Genomic DNA, 12,074 nt, shown 5'->3' on the forward strand with positions numbered 1-12,074 from the left:
AGTGCCAAAACCCAAAGAATCAATAACCAAAAACACACCATGGAGATTGAAAGAGTTCAAGAAATAGCCTCACTCTCAAACCTCAATGGCACGATCCCAATTGAGTTCATAAGATCAGTAAACGAACAACCAGCAACTACCACCATCCATGGGGTGACGCTGGAGGTTCCCGTGATCGATCTTAACGACCCTGATCACCAAAAGTTGGTGGCTTCAATCTTTGAAGCCAGCAAAGATTGGGGGATCTTTCAGGTCGTGAACCATGACATACCAAGTGAAGTCATAAGCAAGTTACAAAAAGTTGGTAAAGAGTTCTTTGAGTTGCCACAAGAAGAGAAAGAAGCCATTGCTAAACCAGTTGGGTATAAAGGTGTTGAAGGGTATGGCACAAAGCTTCAAAAGGAAGTGGAAGGGAAGAAAGGCTGGGTGGATCATTTGTTTCATAGGGTTTGGCCACCTTCTGCTATCAACTATCAGTTTTGGCCCAAAAACCCTCCATCTTACAGGTTTCATTCACTTTCTTCTTTTTTTCTTTTAAGTTTCTTATATATTCTTGAAAGGAAAATAAACAGTTGTATGTGTATGGTTTGGTTTAGTTGTTTTAGTCTACAATTAAACTAAATATGTATGGTTTAGTTAGGCAGTGTAAACCAAACTGGACAAATTAAAGGACGTGGCCAAATTATTTGAACTACTAACCATTAACAAAACCGAATTATTAAGTTTAAATAGTTACAAATCAACAGTCAATTATAGATCTTCGAAACTCGACAAATTTAATTGGTTTACTCCTCATTTCGTCCAAACTATAGATACTTCAATTTTACAAAAAGAAAATAAAAAAAATATAATAATTACACATTTGAACAAAAAAAATTATAAATTAAACATTTGTGCTTTCGCAATCATGTCCACTTTGGATCATTTATCATAATTTTTCTTAGAGTATCTACTGTTATGGCAATAAAGAATGAGGTCGAAGAAATAAATAAATGAACAGGTCCAAACTCTAAACTGCCTGATGGCATTGAATTATGGAAAGTCACATGGGTCGTGGGCCTCCCACAATTTTAGAGATATTTTAGGAACAGCAAAAATATTTGAAAATCAAACATTAAATGGAACTCTAAATTTTTGGGACGTCATATTTTTTGGGATGGGTTTTAGGCCAGATACATACATGGATATAAGATTGGATATAAAAAAGTTCGTAGCTTTGGGTTGATTATGCCATTCCATTACCCGATCACATACCTTATCCCATTTAAACGATCCGAATCATTTATATATTTATAATATTTTATATTATTATAATAATATATGATAGTATTTGAAATATAAAGTTTTTTTCTATTGATGGTACGGGCTTTGGCTTTATTATTGATGGTAGATTGAATGATTAATGGTACTGGCTTTGGCTTTATTATTGGTTTATCATAAAATTTTGATATTTTAAATTTTATATGTTGATGATTATATTTTTATAACTTTTTTAGATATTAACTTGTTGAACCACCAAAGATGTGTCGTTGGTTCTACCATCCGGAGGTCGGACAGTACCACCAAAAGTGTGGTTGAACCGGTTGGGTAAACCATCAACTCACTTCAATTCCATTCAAATAATTTCCAATTCTATTACAACATTTTCAAATTTCATTCATCTCTTTTAAAAAACAAATGAATCCATCCGCTAGGAAATATGTTATGGAAGAAAATCCTTATTATTCATCTTCCTCCAACAATGAACCTGCTAATCCTCATCTTTCTCTACTTTATTTCGAATTTCACAAACACTTGTTCAGAGTAATGCAAGTTCCCACACAGTTAGGCATTCGAGAACTGTTGTCCAAAGAGACTCTGAAGAGGTAGAAAAACTATTGATCCAACATTTCTTTGCAAATAATGCAACCTATGAAAAGCAATTCGCAGAAAGTTTCGGATGAGCAAACATTTGTTTATGCATATTGTTAGTGATTTAGAGATGAATTATTCATATTTTCAAACAATATGGGGTGCAAGGTTTTATAGAAATTTCAGTGCACGATAAAAATACACCTTAACGATATGTCAACTAGCATAGGAGAACACATTAGACGTGTTAGACATGTATTTGAATATGTCGGTGAGAACTTCATGTGAAAGTCTTCAAAACTTCTGTTATGGTGTTGTCCACTATATATATATCCGAATATTTGAGCCAATCAACATCGACCGACATTCAACTTTTGTACGATGTATATACCATACATAGATATCCTCGAATGATTGGTAGCATTGACTGCATACATTGGAACTATAGGAACCGCCCAAGAGAATTATGAGGCCAGTAGTACATGAGAGGTGATCACAAGTATCCAACAATAATAATTGAAGCAGTGACGTCACAAGATTAATGTTTTTGGCATGCTTTTTACAGTGTAATCAGTTTTGAACAATGACCTTAACATCATCTACCAATCATCGCTATTCAACGAGAAATATCTTAGTTTACCACCCAAATGTAAATTTATTTTGAACGACAAATAATACAAACATGGCTACTATCTCGCAAATCAGATATAACAGACTTGAGCTACTTTTGTGAAATCACTTCCACATCCATTAACTGCTAAAATCGGTTCAAGGCGGCACAAGAAGCAGCAAGAATGGACGTTGAACATGCTTTTGGCGTCCTAAAATCTCATTGGAGCATAATACAGCATCTAACACGGTCAATGTCATCGAATAGAACAAGAGATATAATGTACATTTGCATTCTACTACACAATATGATACTACAAAATAAGTGTGCTGCTATATTTCCGGTTGATCATAATGATGCCCTATTGCGAAAGAAATGAACACATATATGATCCATGAATTGCGCGATGTAGTATCCCACCACTAACTTCACTCAGTTCTCTACGTGATTACATTGAACATGCCTACATATCAACTACAAATAACTAGTTTTTCTAATTATCATTTTTACCGTTAAAATTATCGTTTTTGAATTTAAATTTTCATTTTCTCGTTTTCATGTAGTATGTTATTTAATGAAATGTTATATTTAATTTTATTTTTTATATTTTAATTTCAAATTAGTAAATGTTTAATTTAAAAATAATAAATAAATAAATTGAGTGAGTTGTGAGAGATGAAAGAGAGATAAATTTTCATATGTTGTGTAAGAGAGATAAAAAATTGATATGGTGGAAGGTATGGACTTTCATCACTCCCAACTTAATTGCTACCTCACTTCCACATCGATTTTTTCTCTCTCTCCCATCCCATAAGATATGGAAATTCATTCATCTCATCCCTCAAAATCTCTCATTCTGTATCTTTTAAATTAAAAATTACCAATTTAGAAGTAAAAAACAAAACAAAATATAAAATAAAGTACTACAAATGGTAAATAAAAAGGTAAAATGATAATCTAAATTTAAAGACAATAATTAAAATCCTAAAATTATAACTAAAAATCCTAAAACGATTAAAAAACCTAAAATGAAATTCTAAAATTCTCAACTATATTACTTTGTAATTTTTCGTTTCTTTATAGGCACCGTGCTCAACAAACCTCCAATCAAATGTTTACGCATATTAAGAAAGTACTAAATATTTTAAACCTCTTTACAAGCTCCTTTTCTTTTTCAATCCATTTCATTGACTTTTCCGGTTTGGTATAATCTCGTTCGGTCTCGACGATGGGTTCAAGTTATTCGCTTGATTCCTCATTTTGGTTTGATGGATAGTAGTGGGTTTGTCGCTAGACTCTTTGAATTCTAGGTTTTGAGCTTCACAAAATTGTGATACTTTGGGAGGAGAATATTCGTATTGATTTTTCAGAATAGATTTTGGAAATTGGGGATACGAGTTATAACCAAGATTTTTTGGAGGAATATGAAACTGGTTGTAGAATTGTTGCATCGGGAGTGACTTATATTGTTGTTGACGATATTGGTATTGAGGGTAGTTTGTGATTTGAGTTTCCAGAACAAAAAATGATGGTTCTTGAAAATTACTATAATTTTGTCGATTGTGTCTTAAGCTAGAACCGATTTTGTAGGATATTTCACAATAGTCCATTTAAATTGGAATTGGAATGCACTTGGATAAAATGATACTGGAATTGGAGAGAACATGAATGGAATGGAAGAAAGATGGAACATAATTAGAAAGAATGTGTGGTTATTTGAAGTGGTAAAAGATTGTATTCTCCCATTAGTCGAGAGAGTGTAGAGAGAAAGAGAGACCCAACGATGTAGTTAACCCATGCATTCTCCTATTAGGCGGTATCGCCTTTGCTCGCGATTATCATGGCAGTGATACCACCCTTAAACCGTTGTTTAAACCGCTCGACTCCGTTTATCCTTAGGATCCTCTAACAACGCATTAAGGAAGGTTTAAGGTATATCAAAGATATAAGGGATCGTGTCTCTACTAGAGATAGAAATAAAATTTAATAAATGTTATTGACATTAAAAAACGGGTATTTTTATTTACATATTAAGGGTAGGGGAGTGGTACACACATGTCATACCACTTCTATTTCTTGTCGTTTAAGAAGGGGGGGGGGGGGTTGCTATGGATTTTTTTTTAAAATTTTGTTAATTGTTTAAAATGAGCTAATTTATATAAAACGGAAATTTTCATTAAATCAAAAGGGCAATTACATGATAACAAAAAACAAGACACTTGAAATTAAAACATTGGAAAAATGAAACATAAAAATGACATCACTTCAGTCTCCATACCGGCGCATTGTTGAACACCCCTGACAACTTTCCAAAAGTCTACACAACGGTGATGTTTGTTCTTTTCTTGGTGGAAAAATGCAAGAGTAGTATTTAACACAATTCTATCATTTTCACCATTTGGGCAAGCACGTTTGACTTTATTAAAGACAACGTAGAACTCTATTACACTTTATTTGCGTGCTTCTATTTGGTGTAGATTTGATATTTGCTTCGGTAGTGACAACGATTCATTTCGTTGAGCAAACGCTGTGTGACTTTGTCCTAAAATGATGACCTACTTCCGTTGATTCCGACCCTCGGGTCCTCCAATACATTGACCCATGCACGAGCCAAAATGACATCCTCTATCGTGGTCCAAGGTACAATCAGGGAACGAGTTGAGCGTTTGAGGAAGATATTTTGAGAGAGGTAAAATAAGCAGAGATATGAACATTAAATGGTTAAGAGTGATAAGAAATTAAGATGATTGTTGATATTTATTATGGTAAAATTGAAATTGATAATAATTACCTCTCTCCTTTACAAGTTGTTATCGAGTTGGCATGCCGAACTCGACATGCCGAGCTAAGGATGTGACATTTTCCCAGTCCTCTCCCATTAGCCTTAGTCTAGTTTCAAGATACACTCCTACCAAGAATTTGACTATTTTTCATTGGAAGTCAACTTATCTTTTTATGTTTTTTTAAACTTTTATCATTTTTTAGTGGCACCACCATATAATAATTAGGTTAGGATATACTAGACTAAGATGGTCTACAATAAAGCTTGAATGTTACTATACGATACATCTCATTCATATAAGTTAAATCATATGTGTCCACACACTATTTCACTCACAATGAAGGATATACAAAACAATTTGGGGGTACGTATAGAATTTCCCTAAAGTTTTCTGGGGAAAGGGAGTGTTGTTGGAGAAAAACAGGGACTTGCTCCCGAAGGAATAACAATTAACCAATCACATTAAGTGACATTATTATGGGAATACACACATATTTTGTTTTATGTAAAGTGAAAAAGGTTATAATAATTATTAACTTTTCTTTTAAAAGAGTTAAAATGTTAAACACATATAATGATGCTTTAGTTATATTCAGTTTTGTACTTTTTATAAATATATGTTTTAAGTCGAATAATAAATTTAACAATGTATATTTCAGAACCAAGTTGGTTTTATACATTTTTGGTAAAACAGAATACTATCACAGGTTTCAACATCAGATTCTGATGTCTTATGACAGTTGGAATACAAAAAGTGTGTAGGTTGGATTTTGCATATAATAAAAAACGTACATCATCATTCAAAACAACAAAATTTACCTAAGTAATCTTAAAAATATTGAATTGCCTATAATACGAATTGATAAGAAAACATCATAAAACTTATGAATAATAGTTTATTGGATATTTTAGATAATAGAAAGGTTTGTATGATTATGTAAATTTGATTTTATTCAGGGAAACAAACGAGCAATACACAAGTATGTTGATAGGGGTAGCAAACAAATTGCTTGGATTCCTATCAAAAGGACTTGGATTAGAAGAGGGTGAAATAAAACAAGGGTTGGGTGGTGAAGACTTGACCTACATGTTGAAAATAAACTACTACCCACCATGCCCATGTCCCGAACTTGCTCTTGGGGTTGTACCCCATACAGATATGTCCTCCATCACCATACTTGTCCCAAATGAAGTTCAAGGTCTACAAGTGTTTAAAGATGGCCATTGGTATGATGTTGCATACATCCCTAATGCTCTCATTATTCACATTGGTGACCAAATGGAGGTAAACCAACTCACTTCATTTACTACATCTTTATTTGTATCCGTATCTGTATCTCTATCCATATTAATCATGCATAGGATGACCTTCACCCTTAAAGATAAAAGTGTTATTATAGGTTTTTGTGTATCTGTTCTATATATGTATATGTTTTAGTGTTAAGAGGGCTAGGATGGTTTTCATCCTTAAAGATTGAAAGATTTTCAAATGTTTGGACAACACAAAAAGAAAAGTTTTTAGTTTATGTCACTATAACTGAGATTATTAATGGTTATTATGGCTCTTTGATATTTATATGACTAAGTAACGAAACAATACAAACGAACGGTAACGATGAGTCTATATGTGTATGGTCATTGTAACAAAGATATAATGATTTTTATATCATTCATAGAATTTTTTTACAAATGCTAAAAGCCAATACAAATAAAAAAGATATATTTTTTGTGTTTGGCAGATATTGAGCAATGGAATATATAAGAGTGTGTATCACAGAACAATAGTGAACAAAGAGAAGACAAGAATGTCTTGGCCAATGTTCTTAGAGCCACCATCAGAGTTTGAGGTCGGACCAATTCCAAAGCTTATTAATCAAGACAATCCACCAAAATACAAGACTAAGAAGTACAAAGATTATGTCTATTGCAAGTTAAACAAGCTTCCACAATAATATATTCGTGTGTGTGTGTTTTTGCTTTGATTTTCTTGAATATGGGATTGTAATTTGTAATACTAGACTATTGGATTTTGGTTTAAGGTTGTTTAAGCATAAAATTAGTTGACTGCATTGGTGGAGGCAAGAATTTTTTTTTTCCATAGAGACAGTATATAATAACCATAATATAAAAAATACAAAAATTAATTATATATTATAAAAACTTAAAAGGAACTAATTTTTAATGGACTTGCTCACATGTATAAAATGGTCAATCTAATAACCTAAAAGTTCTCATATATTTCTGTTGTAAGAGAAAAAAACATTTCTAAATGGATGCCACCAATTTTAATTATCACTTTTTTTTGTATAAATCAATACATTTAGAATTAAAATCAATATACATATCAAACTATATGGAGAAATATCGATTCTATTCTTTTCTATATTTAATTATGACGAATTTCCTAACTTTTTTTGTATTTATAACTTTTTTTGTATTTATAAGCATACAATCTACAGTACTTAACTAATTAACTGTCAGAGTTCAGAATCTGGTCTTGCATACAGTTTGTTAGGAGCCGCCTCCTGGTCTTTCATACAAACTGCCAAGGGTTACCCTCGGGTCTTCCTACAATACATAAACCAAATGGGCCGGCATTGGTGCCTTCGACCCATAGAACAGTGAGGAGACTCACCTCGAATGTAGAAGCTCAGTGAAAAAATCCCTAGCTACTGCTGTGATGACTTCCCGAGCTATCAATACCAAAATAACACCCAATTAGCAATTGGGTTCCAAAATAAGATCCAATCCATACTTGGGGTAAAATGACCATTTTACCCCTGACCCAATCATGAACCAAAATTGAGGCCCAAGCCCAAAAACCAAAAAGGCCCAAAACTACAAGATCCACAAAACCCCGCTAATGGCCCAATTTTCCAAATTGGGCCTAACCCATATGGGCCTTATCCTAAAACCCAATAATTCCTTGTCCAATAATAAATCTCAGGTGGCCCAATGCCCAAACAGCCAGTCCAATAAAGTGGCCTAAAGGAATGCAAGGCCTAAGACGCAACAACCCAAAATCCAACAGATCGACGAACGTGGGGCGTACGCTCAGTTACGTTGGGCGTACTCGAGGAGTTCTAGATCGTGACCAAAAGGAGGTACGCTGGGCGTACCTTTAGTTACGCGGGGTGTAACCGCTATTTCTCTAAAACTTATTTCATGACTTAATCCATTAAGTCCTTCCGTCAAAACCTCAGAAGACCTTCCAACTAAGCTCTTAATGCATAAAGTCAGCACCTTTATGCATTTGCATGACTCAATGGGACCCAACAACCAACTTAATCCATTAAGACCCATTCTAATCCAACTAGAACATGCATGGACCATTCTTAAACATCAAGCAAGCATTTTTATGAAATATAAACATCAGAAGAGACAAGATCTATCACTCCTAGCTCCTGGAATGGCTCAAACTCACAAGAAGAACTTAATACACCAAAACAATCCTTAATCTTGCCCTAAACTCAAACTTGCATAAAAGAAGACAAGATGAGAACTTTACACCTTGAATGAGCTGGAAATGAAGCTAAAAGTTTGGATCTAAACGTCCTCCCTTGAACCACAAGCTAGCACCAAGCACCCTTTTCTTGAAAATGAGCAAGAACACACCAAGAACACACTTAGATCTCACAATCACTCAAAATGAGGTTAGGGTTTCCGAAATGAGGCTTAGAAGGCAAAGGAGGCTGAGAATGAAAGAGCCCTGAGCTCATAAAGATGTTTAAATAGTGCCCAAACCCTAAAAATTAGGGTTTGGCACTCAGACCATTACGCTGGGCGTACCCAGCCAGACACGCGTGATCCTTCCTCGCCTGCATGGGACTAATTTGCCAACTATTTCCATTATGGGCCAACTCTGCCAATATCTTCAAAATGCCATAACTTCCTAATCTTAGGTCTGTTTCAAACGAACCTTATATCCACGGAAAGGTGGCGAGAAGTCCTACGCTTCTAATAACACACCCAAGTCTTAAAACCTCCCGAACAAACTCGAAATCTATAAAAGACTGAAATATTAAAGTGCAATTTAACCCTTGACCTCCGAAGACACAATCGAACACTTGGGTCACTTAGACCATAACACCCACACCCGAGAAATGGCAAATTCTTCCTTTCCCAAGGCCCTAAGCCTTATGGCCACTGAAGATTGGGCTGCAGCCCCGAATAAAGAAGCAAATCCAAAACCGAGTGTTACAGATTTGATCGGCTCAATACCTTCTAAGCCAAACGTCATCATGCCAATCCCGCACATTAGTGCACCATCGCGATGAAAACCAACTGGTCACATACTAAACTAGTCCACACACCTACTCGGCTCCGACAACCCAACTTAGCTATCCACTAACAACACTCATGCTTACCCCTGATCAACTAATCGACAACAGCACTCGGGCTTACTCCCGATCCACTAACCAACAACAACATCCGAGCTTACCTGTAACGTCTGTGTTTCGAGGCTAAGCATTGATGCGATGATGTAATAGTCTAGGTCAACCGTTGTAACCCATTTTAGAGTAATAAAGATGATTTACTTGAATATTATGTGAATTATGTGCTTTTGTGTGCTTATTATTTGTTTATAATAATATAATAAATAAAGGATAAAAATAAGCGTCAAAAATAAAATGTTAGATAAGCCCGATATCGATAAAGAAAGTTGTAGTGGTCATGACAAGGATTCCGGAGATATAAAGAACATCGAAATCCGCGTTTTAACGAAGAAGTTATGGCTTGTCGAAGTTTCGCGACAGACCCGACACGATACTGCGTGACGTAAATAGTGAATTTACGATAGAGGACTTTTTAGCCTTAACAATCTAAACGAAGGTCGTAGTGTTCGTTAAACCGAGAGTGTGCATAAAAAGAACGCTCAAATATGACAATGTATGAGGAAGTTATGATTTTTCTAAGTTTCGACTTAGCAGTATGCGGCCCGGAGTTCGAATATTAGATCGAATGATTTCTGGCCGACACAACCTAAACAAGAATCGAAGGTCTCGTTAATAGTAGCGCAACGGTAAAAAGACAGATGAAAACGGACGCCGGATAAAGGAGTTATGAATTTTAAACGGACTTTCGTGTCTCGGTCTGTTAAAAATATAAATTTAAAAATAGATTCAAAATTAGCCGACGGGGTCTAAACTAAAGTTGTAGAGTACGGTCTCACCTACGCGTGGATATAAAGAATGTCAAAAACGAAGCTCGTATGCGAGACTTATGAATTTTAGAAGTCGAGATGAGAAATTGCGAGCTGATGCGAGGGGTACGCCCAGCGTACCTTCGGACGCCCTGCATACCGAAGTACTCCCTGCGTACGAGGATGAGTACGCTTGCGTCTTGACTTTTCCTACGGCTCCGAGACGTCGACGATGCTCCACCGAAGATCCTACGCGTGTCCACTACGCCCCGCGTACTTTGAACCTAGGCCCAGCGTAGTGCGATGCCTCGCACCTATAAATAGAAGGAAGCCCCGGAGCGCCCGAAGGCTCCGAGAAAAAGAATTTTTCGGTTTGAAACTCTTCCCGCGCGAAGCCCGATTTTCAAACAAACTTCCCGGTTTCGTCAAAGAAGATTATTTTAAGAAGCGAAGTGTTGTCCGAATCACTCCTTATCAGGTGAGTGTATAGTCACTTTCATCTTACACATAGATATGAAGTATTTATATAAATTATGTGCTATGTGTATATATTATCTGTTTACTTGGGATCTATGCTGAATGAAAGATCTGAACCTCTTTCTCTTCAGATCTGAACTTTTTCCTTCAGATCTAAACTTTTTCTTTCAGATCTAAACTTTTCTTCCAAATCTGAACCTTTTCCTTCATATCTAGACTTTCTCACTTCAGATATAAACTTTTCAGATCCAAACTGTATATATATATATATATATATATAAATATATATATATATATATATATATATATATATATATATATATATATATATATATATATATATATAAATATATATATATATATATATATATATATATATATATATATGTTTTATACTTTGAGATATATGCTGTATGAAAGATTTAAACTTTGTTTTCCAGATCTGAATTGTATATATATTTTATATCTACGAATATGTTGGGTAAAACATGGGTAGATGAAATAGTTGGTGTGTGATGAAATAAAATGATGAGATGCCTCGATGTTGATGTTGATCCAGTCATCTAGCGGAGTATGGATGACGACCACAAACTTTTCTAGGAAGTCCAGTGGAACACTTATGGCTGAGGAATCCCCTTAGCAGTAGTTTCCATCTCGATGAAATTCCTTAGGATAGGTCCCTTATATTAGATGCTTTAGGGACGTAAGATGAGGATAACGGGAACGGGTAATCGGGTTTAATGATTGTTGAAAATAATAAACTTATTTATTGTGGGTTGAAACCCCTATTTTGTAACACCTGGTTTAAGTTGGAAAGGATTTATGCATGGACTTGGCGAGTTGGGAGGTCAACTCGTCGAGTAGGGTCGTGAGATCATGAAACGCGGAACGGGACCGACTCGGTGAGTCGACGTCCGACTCGGCGAGTCCGAGCTGTTTAAAGAAAACCCTAAAATTTGGGTTTGCCCCTATATAAACGTCATTATACGCCCCAGTAGCCTCCCTTAGCATCATAGAAAGACGTTTACGGCCGTACACCCTCTTGTGAGTGAAGCAAGATCAATTGGGAGCTTATCCTTGGAATTTTGGGGAGGATTCCAAGCTTGAAGAAGAAGTATCAAGGGGAAAACACTAGATCCAGCATCTAGTTCGTCTTGGGCATTGATTTGAGGTATGAATCTGTTATCTTAAGCATAAATTCTATTTGAGAG

The 12,074-nt window shown here is 35.3% G+C and overlaps 1 protein-coding gene across 1 annotated transcript; it reads left to right on the forward strand.

Annotated features, from left to right (window-relative positions):
• Nucleotides 1-7,312, forward strand: FLS1 (flavonol synthase 1). Its single transcript, XM_079064631.1, has 3 exons — nt 1-506; nt 6,201-6,528; nt 6,983-7,312. Exons 1-3 carry the CDS (start codon nt 40-42, stop codon nt 7,193-7,195), a joined length of 1,008 nt encoding a protein of 335 aa, XP_078920757.1. The 5' UTR covers nt 1-39; the 3' UTR covers nt 7,196-7,312.
• Nucleotides 7,313-12,074: the final 4,762 nt, after the last annotated feature.

This window comes from Lactuca virosa, chromosome 8 (assembly GCF_052849685.1).
Source record: "Lactuca virosa cultivar CGN04683 chromosome 8, Lactuca_virosa_CGN04683_v6, whole genome shotgun sequence".
In the NCBI taxonomy this organism is placed as follows: Eukaryota; Viridiplantae; Streptophyta; class Magnoliopsida; order Asterales; family Asteraceae; genus Lactuca; species Lactuca virosa.